Source organism: Mustelus asterias, unplaced genomic scaffold (genome assembly GCF_964213995.1).
Source record: "Mustelus asterias unplaced genomic scaffold, sMusAst1.hap1.1 HAP1_SCAFFOLD_36, whole genome shotgun sequence".
Lineage (NCBI taxonomy): Eukaryota > Metazoa > Chordata > Chondrichthyes > Carcharhiniformes > Triakidae > Mustelus > Mustelus asterias.
In genome coordinates, this window is record NW_027590118.1 from 4,498,477 (window position 1) to 4,515,973 (window position 17,497).

The window sequence follows — 17,497 nt, forward strand, 5'->3', positions numbered from 1 at the left end:
AACGAACGTCCTTCACCAGAATACTGTGGTTGCGAGTCTTTGTATTAGCTCAAGTTGAGCTCAGTACTTAGCATCTGAAAAACCCCGACAGTGGTGATGGTGTTGAATTGTCAGGCAAGCTGGGAAAGTGTTTAACTGGAGTAAGGGGAAATATGAAGCCATCAGGCAGGAGATAAGAGGCGTAAATTGAAAGGAGGCATTCTCGAGGGCAAGTCCCGAACTAAGGTGGCAGATTTTCAAGGATTGTTTGTCTGGAGTTCTAAATGACATCGTTCCGAGCAGACAGGGAGGATTTGGTAGGTTACGGGAACCGTGGTGCACGAAAGCTGTGCTGAACCGAGTCAAAAAGAAAAGGAAAGCGTACAATAGGTTCAGGGAGCTTGGCGGTGATGGGGATCTCGATGAGTATACGGCTTCTCGGAAGGGACTTAAGAAGGAAATAAGGAGAGCCAGAAGGGGTCACGAGAAGGCCTTGGCAGGTAAAATTAAGGCGTTCTATAAATATGTGAAGAGTAAAAGGATGAGATGTGAACTAATAGGACCTATAAAATTTGAAGGTGAGAAAGTCTTTATGGAACAGGAAGAAATAGCAGAGGTGCTTAATGAATACTTTCCCTCGGTATTCACGGTGGAAAAAATACCTGGATGGTTGTACCACAGGATTGCGGCAGACTGAGAAGTTTGAGTTTGTCGAAATTAAGAAAGAGGATATGTTGGAAATTTTGAATAGCATCAAGATAGATAAGTTGCCGGGACCGGATGGGATGTACCCCGGGTTACTGTGGGAGGCGAGGGAAGAGATTGCAGAACCTCTGGCGATGATCTTTGCGTCGTTGATGGAGACAGGAGAGGTTCCGGAGGATTGAAGGATTGCGGATGTGGTTCCGATATTCAAGAAAGGGAATAGGGATAGCCCAGGAAATTACCGACCGGTGAGTCTAACCTCAGTGGTTGGTCAGTTCATGGAGAAGATCCTGAGGGACAGGATTTATGTGCATTTAGAGAATTTTAGTATGCTCAAAAGTAGTCAGCACGGCTTTGTCAAAACAAATCGTGCCAAACGAGCCTGGTGGAGTTCTTTGAAAATGTGACTAAACACGTTGACGAAGGAAAAGCAGTAAATGTGGTTTCCATAGACTTCAGCAAGGCGTTCGATAAGGTCCCTCATGCAAGACTTCCCGAGAAAGTGAGACGGCATGGGATCCAAGGGGCTGTTGCCTTGTGGATCCAGAACTGGCTTGCCTGCAGAAGGCAGAGAGTGTATGTAGATGGGTCTTTTTCTGAATGGAGGTCGGTCACCAGTGGATTGCCCCAGGGATCTGTTCTGGGACCCTTGCTGTTTGTCATTTTCATAAATAACCTGGATGAGGAAGTGGAGAGATGGGTTGGTAAGTTTGCCGACGACACGAAGGTTGGTGGGCTTATGGATGGTCTGGAGGGATGTCAGAAGCTGCAGTGTGACAAAGATAGGATGCAAGACTGGGCGGAGAAGTGGCAGATGCACTTCAACCCGGATAATTGCGCAGTGGTACATTTTGGCAGGTCAAATGGGATGAAGAAGTATAATATCAAGGGTAAGTCTCTTAGCAGTGTAGAGGATCAGAAGGACGTTGGGGTCCGGGTCCATGGGACTCTTAAATCGGCCTCGCAGGTAGAGGAGTGGTTCAGAAGGCATATGGTGTGCTGGTCTTCATCAATCGAGGGATTGAGTTGAGGAGTCGGGAGATAATGATGCAATTTTATAAGACCCTCGTCAGACCCCACTTGGAGTACTGTGCTCAGTTCTGGTCGCCTCATTACAGGAAGGATGTAGATATTATTGAAAGGATGCAGAGAAGATTGACAAGGATGTTGCCTGGATTGGGTGGCATGCCTCATGAGGATAGGTTGAGGGAGCTCGGTCTTTTCTCCTTGGAGAGATGTAGGATGAGAGGTGACCTGATAGAGGTGTACAAGATGTTGAGAGGTATAGATCGGGTGGATTCTCAGAGGCTTATTCCCAGGGCTGAAATGGCTGCTACGAGAGGACACAGGTTTAAGGTGCTGGGGAGTAGGTACAGAGGAGATGTCAGGGGTACGTTTATCACTCAGAGGGTGGTTGGTGAGTGGAATCGGCTGCCGTCAATGGTGGTGGAGGCAAACTCGATGGGGTCTTTTAAGAGACTTCTGGATGAGTACATGGGACTTAATAGGATTGAGGGTAATAGGTAAGTCTATATATAAGCCTAGGTCGGTAGGGACATGACCGGCGCAACTTGTGGGCTGAAGGGCCTGTTTCTGCTGTATTTTTCTATGTTCTATATTCTATTACTGCAGACGTATTCTTCAGTTTAATAGAAACATTAATTCCTGAATAATTCTGAACCACTTACATTCTCCCTCCAGAGAATGAGTTGGAACCATATAATTACGACAATGCAGAGGGAGGCCATTTGGCCCATCAATTCTGCACTGAATCTCCAGAAGCGCACCTTACAGAAGCACCCCGCTCCCCCACCCCTTTCCCGCCCCCCTGCCCCCCCCCCCAACCATGTACTATCCCATAACACTGCTTATTTTATCATGGCCAATCCACTTAACCTGCACACCTTTGGACACTAAGGGGCAATTTAGCATGGCCAATCCTCCTAACCTGCACATACTTGGATTGTGGGTGGAAACCGGAGCACCCGGAGGAAACCCAACGCAGACACAAGGAGAACGTGCAGATTCCGCACAGACAATGACCCGAGCCAGGGATCGAACCCGGGTCCCTGGCGCTGTGAGACAGCAGTGCTAACCGCCATGCACAAAGTTCCAGGCGTTTACCATATACTGTTACTGTACCAGGTGCAAAGAATGCAGCTTGTTATGGTGAAGAACAGGAAATGTGCTCTCTGGCCATTTTGGAAATTGGAGCGTCTGGATCAGTGTGTCTGTTACGCCAGGAGCCTGGAATATCTTGTTCCTTGACCTGGAAATGTGCTGACCAAGAATCAGTAAGGTAGTATTCCAGAAGTAGAAATGTGTTCGACAGGCAGCAGAAATATAGAGGAGGCGATGGTGCAGTGGTATTATCGCTAGACTATAAATCCAGAAACTCAGCCAATGTTCTGGGTACCCGGGTTCAAATCCCGCCATGGCAGCTGGTGAAATTTCAACTCAATAAAAAATATCTGGAATTAAGAATCTACTGAGGACCATGAAACGATTGTCGATTGTCGCAAAAACCCATCTGGTTCACTAATGTCCTTTCGGGAAGGAAATGTGCCATTCTGACCTGGTCTGGCCTAAATGTGACTCCACAGCCACAGCAATGTGGTTGACTCTGAAATGCCCTCCAAGGGCAACTAGAGATGGGCAATAAATGCTGGCCAGCCAGAGACACCCATACCCCACGAAAGAACAAATAAAACACTTCACCCGGAGCCGGACAAGTGTCACACTTGGATCCTGAAATGCGATGTACCAAAAGTAGCGAATGTAATGTGCCTTCAACCACAAAATAGGGGGCGGATTTTTCCGCCTCATTCGTCCCAAAACTGTAAAATCCAACCTGAGGTCAATGCTGTGGGAACTGAGTGTGTGTTCTGCCGGAATCCGATAGTCCAGTGCAAAAAACGCTTGTCGCTTGCATTGTGTAAACCTGTGAGTGTTCCATACAAGGGAGCTCAGGAGTGTCTCATACATACCCCCAACAGAATGCCGTACCGAGCAGTTCACTGTACCCACACCCGGGAATGTACAGTTGTTGATGCTGGATTTGTGCTGTACCAAGTCCTGGGCATGTGCTGCATTTGACCCTGATAGTACATTGCAAATGGTGCCAACCACATGCCATGCTGATACTTGAGCTCCGACCAGACAACCTATTGTGTGGACACTCAAGAGTTGATCCAGACAATTCATTTCTAATCCAACCACTTCTCTGTTTCTTTGTCAATTAATCTATGGGGGAGCAAAGTTATCATTGATTCGCTAGCATTTAACACTAAACATAAGCTGAAATATTTCTGATTTAATCCACTCAATGTCACCCAGGAAACAAGCAAACAGAATAAAGAACAGTAGAGCACAGGAACAGTCCCTTCGGCCCTCCAAGCCTGTGCTGAACGTTGAGCACAGTTTCACTTGTACCTCTTTCAATTTGGTCTATTGCATTCGCTGCTCCCAATGTGGTCTCCTCTATATCAGAGAGACCAAGCGTAGACTGGGTGATCGCTTTGCTGAGCACCTTCGGTCTGCGCGTAATCAGGACCCTGACCTTCCGGTTGCTGCCATTTTAACACTCGATCCTGCTCCCATGTCCACATGTCTGTCCTTGGCCTGCTGCAATGTTCCAGTGAAGCTCAACACAAACTGGAGGAACAGCATCTCATCTTCCAACTCGGCACTTTACAACCTTCCGGCCTCAACATCGAATTCAACAACTTCAGATGATTCTCTCTACCCCACCTCCACCCCCTTTGCTTTCATTTCATTTCATTTTATATGTTCTCTACCTTTTACTTCTTCATTGTCTTTCTTCATTTATCTCCCCCCCCCCCGATCTTTCCCCCTACTTTATCCCCCCTTTCCTTACCTTAACTCGCCCTTTGCTTCCCCTCTCCCCCTTTTTAGAAATTTTACCTCTCTCCCAACAACTAGCCCCCTCGCCCCACATTTCATCTATCACAGTTTGGCCGTTCACACCTTCTATTCTCTCTATGGGCTGCCATTAGCAGCCTTTCCCCCCTGGTCTCTGTGGCTATGACTCATCTTTCATTCCCTCCCCCTGCAGTATAAATATCTCCCAATTTCTATGACTTTTAACTTTGACAAAGGGCCATCTGGATACGAAACATCAGCTCTTTTCTCTCCTTACAGATGCTGCCAGACCTGCTGAGATTTTCCAGCATTTTCTCTTTTGGTTTCAGATTCCAGCATCCGCAGTAATTTGCTTTTATCCTATGCTGATCACGTTGTCCTATTTAGACCAACTGCCTGTATCCCTCTCTTCCTCGTCTGTTTATATGCCTATCCAGATAAGTCTTAAACGTTGCTAATGTATCTGCCTCAACTGATAATCTCAATTCACACTCTATCAAGCTTGGTTCGACAACAAATCGATTCAACTCCAGATGTTTAATCACCCTCTTTCTTTCATTATGTTACGACGTCGGGTCAGTCTTCCTTAATGATGCAGGCTAACAAAGCCTGCAGTCCTCAGGGGAGACTGAACACACTTCTTTGTTTTGGTACAATACAAATACTTTTTTTCTAACGCATGCAAGCGACCCGATAGCCTACCAGCTGTAGCCCCAATATACTCGTTACCAATCAGAGGATAATAATACTTCGTGCACTCCTCGTGTTGACCTTCACTGGCCAGTCACATTCGGTGCACGTATGCTGCAACACAGAACACTTGTGTGATAACAAGTGATCGCAGCTGCATTCAGCTTATCATAGCAGGCAGTTGTCTGCAGAACAAGGCCATCCCATCACATTCCCTTTCTTAAACAGAGGAACAACATTCGCCACTCTCCAGTCCTCTGACACCATCCCCGTGGACAGTGAGGACCCAAAAATCAAAGCCAAAGGCTCTGCAATCTCATCCCCTGCCTCCCAAAGAATCCTAGGATATATTTCATCAGGCCCAGGGGACGTATCGACCTTCAGTTTATTCAAAACTGGTCATCATAGAATCATAGAAAGATGCCACTCAAGGGGATAGAGCTGTGAAGAAGGCCTATGGTGTGTTAGCTTTTATTAACAGGGGGTTGGAGTTTAAGAGCCGTGGGGTTATGCTGCAACTGTACAGGACTTTGGTGAGACCACATTTGGAATATTGTGTGCAGTTCTGGTCACCTCACTATAAGAAGGATGTGGAAGCGCTGGAAAGAGTGCAGAGGAGATTTACCAGGATGCTGCCTGGTTTGGAGGGTAGCTCTTATGAGGAAAGGTTGAGGGAGCTAGCGCTGTTCTCTCTGGAGTGGAGGAGGTTGAGGGGAGACTTAAGAGATGGTTTATAAAATGATGAAGGGGATAGATAGAGTGAACGTTCAAAGACTATTTCCTCGGGTGGATGGAGCTATTACAAGGGGGCATAACTATAGGGTTCGTGGTGGGAGATATAGGAAGGATCTCAGAAGTTGGTCCTTTACGCAGAGAGTGGTTGGGGTGTGGAATGGACTGCCTGCAGTGATAGTGGAGTCAGACACTTGAGGAACATTTAAGCGGTTATTGGATTGGCACATGGAGCACACCAGGATGATAGGGAGTGGGATAGCTTGATCTTGGTTTCAGATAAAGCTCCGCACAACATCGTGGGCCGAAGGGCCTGTTCTGTGCTGTACTGTTCTATGTTCTATGACTTCAGCCAACCGACAGGAGCTAGGCAATAGTTTATACTCACTTATACTATAATACTGTAAGCATTAGATTATTAATAGTTTCTACAATCAAGGAAGACAGCACTATCCAAGCATCACTACATGTATATCCACTCACTTGTCAGTGCATTCCAGGCCCCCACTACCCTCCATGTAAAAAACTTACACCGCACATCTCCACCGAACCTTTCCCCCCTTATCTTGAACTTGTGCCTCCATGTGATTGTCATTTCTTCCCTGGGAAAAAAGCTTCCAACTGTTCACCCTCCCCATACCCGTCATAATTCTATAAACTTCTGTCAGGTCACCCCTCAGCCTCCGTCTTTCCAGGGAGTACAGTTCCAGTTTACTCAATCTCTCCTCATAGCTAATACCCTCCATACCAGGCAACATCCTGGTAAACCTTTTCTGCTCTCTCTCCAAAGGCTCCATGTCCTTCTGGTAGTGTGGAGAGCAGAACTGGATGCACTATTCCAAATGTGGCCGAACCAATATTTTATTTAAGGAGCATCAGGCAGTGGAGATGAATCAGGTGGAGGAGTGGAGATTTGGAATTTAATATACAAGCATTAATATTTCTTCACCGTTTTTTCAAGTGATGGTGCAAAGATTACAGGACAGAATCATCCTGATATCTTGTTTTGCTCGTGTCAGCCTAATTTTCTTGAAAGTCTTCCTTCAAAGAACGGTAGAGATCAAATCAGCCGATTCACATTTGAGATACTGAGCACTTGGCTCGGCATTCCTCAGGATTGGTCAATTTCTGGGAAATAACCATGGTCGGAGTCATTTCCTAAGCATTTTTTGAGCAAGAGGCTGAACTTGGGACTGCTAATCCTCTTGACCAAGTCATTGTTTGAAACCCATCTGTACAGAAGTTGTGTTTGGGTCACTTCCTTGCAGGTAAGAGGGTATGAAGCATTTACAAGTGACAACAACTACAATTAACTTTGCACCATGTTTGAGACTTGGTTCAGAAAATTAAAAAAGGAACATAGCCCAACAGTAGAATGCACAGAACACGGCAGCAACAATGTTCCAAATTGTGATGTCTTCTCAATGATGTAATTTGGCCATCAATTTGAAGGGTTGTTTCACTCCATTCCAAAACTCCTCTCTAAATTTCCTTTGAGTCACTGCATAAGCAAAAGTGTTGGTGCAGGAGCTCAGGAGCTGCAGCATGAAGCCAATTTCCCGGACAAACGTGGGCAGGGGAACAGAATACCCCAAGTAATCCAGTCGTCTTAATATTGAGCAAACCATGAACACCACCCATAAGAAGATGAAATTCCCCGATATGATAAACAGCAACATTATGGATTTCCTTCGGTTCTCTATCTCTGGGTCGCTGGTGGTCTCCCCAGAGCTACGACCTCGAAGTCTGCTGCGGGCTCTGCTGGCCATTAAAATGTATCTGACTGTTAACACATTGAACAATAGAATCAAAACAAACGGAAGAAATGGCGTTATAATGTAATGCATTAATTCAACAACAGCCCAGGCCATCGAGCGGGTTACATGGAAATCAACACGGCAAAACCAGGAACTGTTTGAAAGGTAATATTCGGTGGTATATAGAAAATACCAAAAAATATTTTTCAAAAGGCTCAGAACTGTCACGATTCCCAGAACCACGTCTGCTGTTTTCGCTGTGCAATATTTAGATTTCAGATTCTGGCAACAAATGGCCACAAATCGGTCAAAGGTGAAAGTCACTGTGAACCAGACGGAAAAGTCCGTAACAGCGTAAAGAAAGACAGCATGGATGTTACACAGAGCAACATTCCTGAAGAAAATAAACTGTTCCCGGTAAGCGATAGGAATCTGCCTCAGTATAAGATCGATTATAACGACCAGGAGATCGGCAAGGGCCATGCCTATCAGGTAGTGAGTCACACATCTGGAGAGGCCACACTTTCCCCGAGACAGGATGGCAATCGTCACCACGTTAACTGTAAGAAAACAGATGATAGGGAAAAGCTTCATCTCTCGCCGGGCAACAGCCTGGGCAGGGTTTCACAGCCTGGCTCGACCCGAGACTGGAAAATCCCACCCGAGATCAACGGACCTTCCCATTGTCCGCCCCTTCCCCGCTTTGATTCCCGTGGTGGGCAGTCCGGTAAAATTCTGGCCCACATGTTTTCTGCATTGTCGTGTAACATGGAGATTTGTTCCGAACTCAAACATTGGGCGGCACGGTAGCACAGTGGTTCGCACTGCTGCTTCACAGCTCCAGGGACCTGGGTTCGATTCCCGGCTTGGGTCGCTGTCTGTGTGAAGTTTGCACGTTCTCCACGTGTCTGCGTGGGTTTCCTCCGGGTGCTCCGGTTTCCTCCCACAGTCCAAAGATGCGCGGGTTAGGTTGATTGGCCATGCTAAAATTGCCCTAAGTGTCCTGAGATGCGTAGGTTGTAAGGATTAGTGGGTGAATATGGGGATAGGGCCTGGGTGGGATTGTGATCGGTGCAGACTCGATGGGCCAAATGGCCTCTTTCTGTACTTTTGGGATTCTATGATTCTATGATTAGCATTCAAAGAATAGAATCATAGAATCCCTATCGTGCAGAAAGAGGCCATTCGGCCATTGAGCCTGCACTGGCAACAATCCCAACCAGGCCCTATTTCCGTAATCGCACATATTTCCCCCATTAATCCCCCCGACACTAAGGGGCAATTTACAATGGCCAATCCACCTAACATGCACATCTTTGGATTGTGGGAGGAAACCGGAGCACCTGGAAGAAACTGCACACAGTCACCTGAGGATGGAATTGCATCCGGGTACCTGGCGCTGTGAGGCAGCAGTGCTAACCACTGTGCCACCATGCCACCCTTTTTCGGACAAGGTACAGCACAGAAAGAGGCCCCCCAAGCCTGTGCCAATCATGATGCCCTAACTAAACTACAAAAATAAATATTCTGCCTTACTCGATCCATATCCCTCTATTCCGTACTTATTCATGTACCCATCCAGATACCTCTTAAATGTTGCTAATGTTCCTGCTTCCACCACCTCCTCTGCCAGCGCATTCCAGGCACCCACCCTCTCTGTGTGAACACCTCTCATCTCGAACCTGTGCCCCCTCGTAATTGACACTTTCACCCTGGGGAAAAGCCTCTGATTATCCACCCTGTCTCTGTCTCTCATAATTTTGTGGACCTCTATCAGGTCTCCCCTCATCCTCCGTCTTCCCAGTGAAAACAATATGTAGGATAGTTTTGTACTCTATCCTCAAATATGTAGCTCAGTTTCTCATCCAGTAATTTTTTAAAAAGTGTATTTTTCTAATGATAGGCGGTTCGACAAATATGGGCATTACCTTACCAGATCCATCAGCAATGAGCGGCCGTATAAGTAAAACGAGTGAATTTACACAGAATAGGCTTTCATCTTCTTAATTGAAGAGATTTAAAGCTCATTTTGGGTGATTAATGGATTCGAAAGGTTAGGTAGAGGTCATCTATTCACTCTGGTGAAGCTTTTGGATCAAGTTAGCATAGATTGTCCAAAGTCCAGAGATGTGTGGGATATGTTGATTGGTCATGCTAAATTGCCCCTGAGTGGCAGGATGAAAGTGATTATTTTAAATTTCTCTGAGCTTGGACAGAATACAGACACCGACAAAGTAGGGAGGGAATGATGACTTGCCCACATATTAATACAGTAAGAGATTTAAAGACAGTAATTCAGATTTTAAGACATATAAATTGATATTTTAAATGCATTTCAAGTATTTTGCTGCGATTGAACATTTTCAGTCAATGCAAGGTACCGAAAAGCATAATGGGAGATTTGAATAGTTTAAGAGCCATTGTCCTGGGAACCTCAGCAAGTAAACTGGGAGATGATTGTAAGGGAACACATTTTGCAACTTTATAAATAATTGGATCGCAGCTCACACACAGATGAGACATAACCCTGGACGCGGGAACAAATGTTCAGTCAATCTTGCCAGTGAGCCTCTGGAAAACCTTCACGTTGGCTATTACATTAATGGCTGCCATATCCCGGCAACAGTGAAGTAATCAGAACTGGAGTGGGAATAACGTCTGGTTAGTAATGGACAAATAAGAAACTATTATGTTGGAAGGTACTGAGCAATTGGCTGAATAATGTGATGGAGATTTATGTTGATGGATTGACATTAGATGAAATTACTTTTTTACTAATGTAAAGTGGAGAATTAGATTAAGAAAGCGTAAAGCTTTTGATTTTTAGTGATAATGTCAGAACTTATTCCAAGGGTCCAGGTGCTCTGTACGTGAGACTGTCATTAATAATTTCTCTCATTGATCACTGGTTTGCAATGAGGTTTTACAACCATAGAACCATAGAAAATTACAGCTCAGAAACAGGCCTTTTGGCCCTTCTTGTCTGTGCCGGACCATTTTTTGCCGAGTCCAACTGACCTGCACTTGGACCATGTTCCTCCACACCCCTCTCATCCATGAACCCGTCCAAGTTTTTCTTAAATGTTAAAAGTGACTCCGCGTTTACAACATTATCTGGCAGCTCATTCCACACTCCCACCACTCTCTGCGTGAAGAAGCCCCCCCCCCCCTAATATTCCCTTTGAACTTTTCTCCTTTCACCCTTAACCCATGCCCTCTGGTTTTTTTCTCCCCTCGCCTCAGCGGAAAAAGCCTGCTTGCATTCACTCTATCTATACCCATCAAAATCTTATACACCTCTATCAAATCTCCCCTCAATCTTCTACGCTTCAGGGAATAAAGTCCCAACCTATTCAATCTCTCTCTGTTACTCAGCTTCTCAAGTCCCGGCAACATCCTTGTGAACCTTCTCTGCACTCTTTCAACCTTATTTGCATCCTTCCTGTAACTAGGTGAACAAAACTGTACACAATACTCCAAATTCGGCCTCACCAATGCCTTATATAACCTTACCATAACACTCCAAGTTTTATACTCGATACTCCGATTTATAAAGGCCAATGTACAAAAGGCACTCTTTTCGACCCTATCCACCTGTGACGTCACTTTCAGGGAATTCTGTACCTGTATTCCCAGATCCCTTTGTTCAACTGCACTCTTCAGAGTCCTACCATTTACCCTGTACGTTCTTCTTTGGTTTGTCCTTCCAATGTGCAATATCTCACACTTGTCTGCGTTAAATTCCATTTGCCATTTTTTAGCCCATTTTTCTCGATGGTCCAAATCCCTCTGCAAGCTTTGAAAACCTTCCTCACTGTCCACTACACCTCCAATCTTTGTATCATCAGCAAATTTGCTGATCGAATTTAACACATTATCATCCAGATCATTGATATAGATGACAAACAACAATGGACCCAACACCGATCCTTGCGGCACACCACGAGTTACAGGCCTCCACTCAGAGAAGCAAACCTCCACAACCACTCTCTGGCTTCTTCCATTGATGTGGAGATGCCGGCGTTGGACTGGGGTAAACACAGTAAGAAGTTTATCAACACCAGGTTAAAGTCCAACAGGTTTATTTGGTAGCAAAAGCCACACAAGCTTTCGGAGCTCCGAAAGCTTGTGTGGCTTTTGCTGCCAAATAAACCTGTTGGACTTTAACCTGGTGTTGTTAAACTTCTTACTGTGTTCTTCCATTGAGCCACTGTCTAATCCAATGTACTACCTCTCGATGTATACCCAGCGACTGAACCTCCCTAACTAACCTCCCATGAGGGACCTTGTCAAAGGCCTTGCTGAAATCCAGGTAGACAACATCCACCGCCTTCCCTTCATCCACTTTCCTGGTAACCTCCTCTAAAACTCTAATAGATTGGTCAAACATGACCTGCCACGCACAAAGCCATGTTGACTCTCCCTAATAAGTCCCTGTCTATCCAAATATTTGTAGATCCTGTCCCTCATCACACCTTCCAATAACTTGCCCACCACCGACGTCAAACTTAATGGCCTATAATTTCTCGGATTTCTTTTGGAAACTTTTTTAAACAACGGAACAACATGAGCCACCCTCCAATCACCCGGCACCTCCCCCGTGAATACTGACATTTTAAATATGTCTGCCAGGGCCCCTGCAAGTTCAACACTAGCTTCCCTCAAGGTCCGTGGGAATACCCTGTCCGGTCCTGGGGATTTATCCACTCTGATTTGCCTCAAGACAGCAAGCATCTCCTCCCCTTTAATCTGTAAAGGTCCCATGATCTCCCTACCTGTTTGCCCTATTTCTGTAGACTCCATGCCCGTTTCCTCAGTAAATACAGATGCAAAAAAACCATTTAGTATCTCCCCCATCTCTTTTGGTTCCATATACAGTGTACCACTCTGTTCTTCAAGAGGACCAATTTTATCCCTCACTATCCTTTTGCTCCTTACATACCTATAGAAGCTCTTTTGATTTTCCTTCACTCTGTGTGCCAAAGCAATCTCATGTCTTCTTTTAGCCCACCTGATTTCCCTCTTAAGTAGCTTCTTGCACTTTTTATACTCCTCGAGCATCTGATCTGTTCCTTGCTGCCTGTACATTTCATACAACTCTCTCTTCCTCTTAATCAGTGTTACAATCTCCCTCGAGAACCAATGTTCCTTATTCCTGTTTACTTTGCCTTTAATCCTGACAGGAAGATACAAACTCTGCACTCTCAAAATTTCTCCTTTGAAGGCCTCCCACTTTCCATTTACATCCTTACCAGAGAACCAATCCGCACTTCCAGATCCCTTCTCATTTCATCAAATTTGGCCTTTTTCCAGTTCAGAACTTCAACCTGATGACCGGATCTATCCTTATCCATGATCAGGTTGAAACTATGGCATTATGATCACTGTATCCAAAGTGTTCCCTCACACTCACATCCATCACCTGCCCTAACTCATTGCCCAATAGGAGATCCAATATCGCATCCTCTCTAGTCGGCACCTCTATATACTGATGTAGAATATTCTCCTGAACACATTTTACAAACTCTACCCCGTCTGAACCTTTAACAGTATGCGAGTCCCAATCTATATGTGGAAAATTAAAATCCCCTGCTATCACAACTTTGTGCTTCTTGCAGTTGTCAGCTATCTCTCCGCTGATTTGCTCCTCCAATTTTCGCTGACTATTGGGTGGTCTATAATACAAGCCCATTAATGTGGTCATACCTTTCCTGTTTCTCAGCTCCACCCATAGGGCCTCTGTAGACAAGCTCCCTAATCTATCCTGCCTGAGTACCGCTGTAACATTGTCCCTGACCAACAATGCCACCCCCCCCCCACCTTTTATCCCTCTGCCTCTATCCCACCTGAAATATTGGAACCCTGGAACATTAAGCTGCCAGTCCTGCCCCTCCTGTAGCCAAGTTTCACTCATGGCTATAGTGTCATATTTCCATGTGTCTATCCACGCCTTCAGCTCATCTGCCTTCCCCACAGTACTCCTGGCATTGAACGAGACAATGATTTTACTTTATACTGTGGCATTGGTTTCCTGAGTATGTATGACACCTTGTCGGAAACCCCTCTAACATGGGGTACAAGCAGGGTAAATATGTGGGGTTAAGGAATAGGACCTGGGTGGGATTGTTGTCGGTGCCGACTCGATGGGCTGAATGACCTCCTTCTGCACTGTGCGGATTCTATTGTTGATGTAAAAAGGAGTCAATGTTAATGGAAGACGTTACAGCCACAATCATATCAGCCATCATCTTGCTCAGCAGCGAAGCAGGCTCGAGGGGGTGAATGGCCTATTACGAACTTACAAAGAAAGAACAAGAAAGAACAATGACAAGTACAGGACAGGAACAGGCCCTTTGCCCCCCCCCCCCCGCCCCCCCCCCCCCCAAGCCCGTACCGATCAAGATGCCCTAACTAAACTAAAATAAACTTAAAGAACAGAAAAGAGTACAAAACATGTTGCTGATGGTTGATATCAGGAGACCGGTCTTAATTTCTTTCGTCAAGTCTAATCAAGGATTTGGAAACAAAATGGGTAGATGCAGTTAAGATGGAGATTGATCATTATGTAAAAGAATCAAGGAATGTGCTTGATGGAATTCAATGTTGTCACCTTATCATCGCTAAAATAAGGCAGCTTCAGCACAAAATCACAGCTGATAAAGTTAAAGTTTATTTATTTGTCACAATTATTGTCCTGAAGACACATGGAATTAAATAGCTAATTGAAATTTATTGGTCGAAATTAAACAATTAACTAATCTAAATAATTAGTAACTGAACGTCAAATTGTAATCTAATTTATCCATTCAGAAACAGTAATCTGAACATGGAGCAGAACATCAGAGCATGGTGGAATGTAACAACCATTGACAAGTGAAAGAAAGAAAGAAGGAACAAAGAAAATTACTGCACAGGAGCAGGCCCTTCGGCCCTCCAAGCTTGCACCGACCATGCTGCCGACAGAGAAACATAGAAAACTACAACACAAAACAGGCCCTTCGGCCCCACAAGTTGTGCCGAACATATCCCTACCTTCTAGGCCTACCTATAACTCTCCATTTTATTAAGTCCCATGTACTCATCCAGGAGTGTCATAAAAGACCCGATTGAGTTTGCCTCCACCACCACTGACGGCAGCCGATTCCACTCGCCCACCACCCTCTGAGTGAAAAGCTTCCCCCTAACATTTCCCCAGTTCCTTCCCCCCCCCCCCCAGCAACTTAAACCTGTGTCCTCTCGTAGCAGCCATTTCCACCCAGGGAAAAAGCCTCTGAGAGTCCACCCGATCTATGCCTCTCAACAACTTATATACCTCTCTTAGGTCTCCTCTCATCCCACGTCTCTCCAAGGAGAAAAGACCGAGCTCCCTCAGCCTATCCTCATAAGGCATGCCACTCAATCCAGGCAACATCCTTGTAAATCTCCTCTGCACCCTTTTAATCTTTTCCACATCCTTCCTGCAATGAGGCGACCAGAACTGAGCACAGTACTCCAAGTGGGGTCTGACGAGGGTCTTACATAGCTGCATCATTATCCCCGGACTCCTAATCTCAATCCCTCGATTGATAAAGGCCAGCACACCATACGCCTTTTATCCACCTCCTCCACCTGCGGGGCCGATTTTACAGTCCTATGGACCCTGTCTGAATTAAAACCTCCTACCCTTCCAGCGACCATATGGCTCTATTCCCATCCCATTCATGTATTTGTCCAGATGCCTCTGAAAAGTCACTATCGTATCTGCTTCCACTACCTCCCCCGGCAGCGAGTTCCAGGCAACCAACACCCTCTGTGTAAAAAACCTTGCCTCGTACATCTCCTTTAAACCTTGCCCCTCGCACCTTAAACCCCCATCTAGTAATTGACTCTTCCACTCTAGGAAAAAGCTTCTGACTATCCGCTCTGTCCTCATAATCTTGTAGACTTCTATCAGGTCGCCCCTCAACCTCCATCGTTCCAGTGAGAACAAACCAAGTTTCTCCAACCTCTCCTCATAGCTAATGCCCTCCGTACCAGGCAACATCCTGTAAATCTTTTCTGTACCCTCTCCAAAGCCTCCACATCCTTCTGGTAGTGTGGCGACCAGAATTGAACACTATATTCCATCTGCGGCCTAACTAAGGTTCTATAAAGCTGCAACATGACTTGCCAATTTTTAAACTCAATATCCCAGCCGATGAAGGCAACCATGCAGTATGCCTTCTTGACTACCTTCTCCACCTGCATTGCCACTTTCAGTGACCTTTGTTCCTGGACACCCAGATCCCTCTACCTATCAGTACTCTTAAGGGTTAAGAAAGTGTTTCTTTTGAAATAAAAACAGAAAGAAGAAAGAAAGACAAACAGAAGGAAAAAAGAGAGAAAAAAAAGCAAGCACTTTAACAAGTTCAGTTATTCTCAAAATGCTATACAGCCAATGAGGTAATGTTCTCTCCCAGCCTCTTCTGTACAAAAAACAGCTTCCATTTACAAAAAATACTGAAGGAAAGAGCGGGACAGGCGGTTAAGATGCCCAATACTGGCAACATGCGGTTACTGACCTATCTGCTGCAGCTTGTTACTTACCTGGCACACCGAACGCAGCCAGAATGGGGAAGTATATTGTCTGGATATCGTATAGTGCCCACAAAATCTTCAGCTTGATCAGAAAACCGAGAGCCATCTCTCCCTTTTCTGGAGGAATAGATGCTGCTCCTGACACTGAGAGGAATTTTCCCACTGACGCATTGAGAGCTTTCCCTTTACTTATAAGAGAGAAAATCCAGCAGATCAGAAAATCGGCTCCCATGTTGACTGGGTTTACTTACAGCCACTGAACAAACAGATGAAGTCACCAATTTCACCCAAAGATTTTCCTTACAGCTTAATTACAGTTCCGAAAAAGCCCCAGGGACAGAGACTATTTCCTCACGTTTATACACTCATACAAGTTTCACAATTCTACTGATATATCAATTACAAAAGGAGACAGATCCTTTAGCCATGAGCTCCACGTTCAATAAAATCAAATTGCCATCTGGAACCAAGTATATTAGTTGCTGGTTCCAGACACAATTGTTACAGTGTACAGCATTGGTGATACTTTCCGTGAGCGTCATTGGTCCCACCATATGATCTAAACATCGGAACATGTTCTCAGGGCCATACGATCATAATACCGTAAGACATAGGAGCAGAATTAGGCCATTCGGCCCATCGAGTCTGTTCCGCCATTCAATCATAGCTGATATTTTTAGAACATAGAACATAGAATATAGAAAAACTACAGCACACACAGGCCCTTCAGCCCACAAGTTGCGCCGGTCATGTCCCTACCTACCTAGGCTATATATAGACTTACCTACAACCCTCAATCCTATTAAGTCCCACGTACTCATCCAGAAGTCTCTTAAAAGACCCTATCGAGTTTTCCTCCACCACCATTGACGGCAGCCAATTCCATTCACCTACCACCCTCTGGGTGAAAAACCTACCTCTGAAATCTCCTCTGTACCTACTCCCCAGCACCTTAAACCGTGTCCTCTCATAGCAGCCATTTCAGCCCTGGGAAAACGCCTCTGAGAATCCACTCGATCTATACCTCTCAACATCTTTTACACCTCTCTCAGGCCACCTCTCATCCTTCGTCTCTCCAAGGAGAAAAGACCGAGCTCCCTCAACCGATCCTCGTAAGGATGCCACCCAACACAGGCAACATCCTTGGAAATCTTCGCTGCACCCTTTCAATAATTTCCACATCCCTCCTGTAATGA

The 17,497-nt window shown here is 45.4% G+C and overlaps 1 protein-coding gene across 1 annotated transcript; it reads right to left on the reverse strand.

Moving 5' to 3' along the window:
- Positions 1 to 7,409: 7,409 nt before the first annotated feature.
- LOC144482687 (putative G-protein coupled receptor 139) lies at positions 7,410 to 16,407 on the reverse strand. Its single transcript, XM_078201529.1, has 2 exons — positions 16,311 to 16,407; positions 7,410 to 8,305 (listed from the first exon to the last, which is right to left on the reverse strand). The coding sequence occupies exons 1-2, from the start codon at positions 16,405 to 16,407 to the stop codon at positions 7,410 to 7,412; spliced, it is 993 nt and encodes a 330-aa protein (XP_078057655.1).
- Positions 16,408 to 17,497: the final 1,090 nt, after the last annotated feature.

What these genes read in the sequence shown, in the direction of transcription:
- LOC144482687 (XM_078201529.1), bottom strand. Translation starts at nt 16,407, where the DNA reads ATGGCTCTCGGTTTTCTGATCAAGCTGAAGATTTTGTGGGCACTATAC. An exon ending in GGCTGCGTTCGGTGTGCCAG is followed by an intron (nt 8,306 to 16,310) that starts GTAAGTAACAAG and finishes GTTTTCTTACAG; the next exon opens with TTAACGTGGTGACGATTGCC.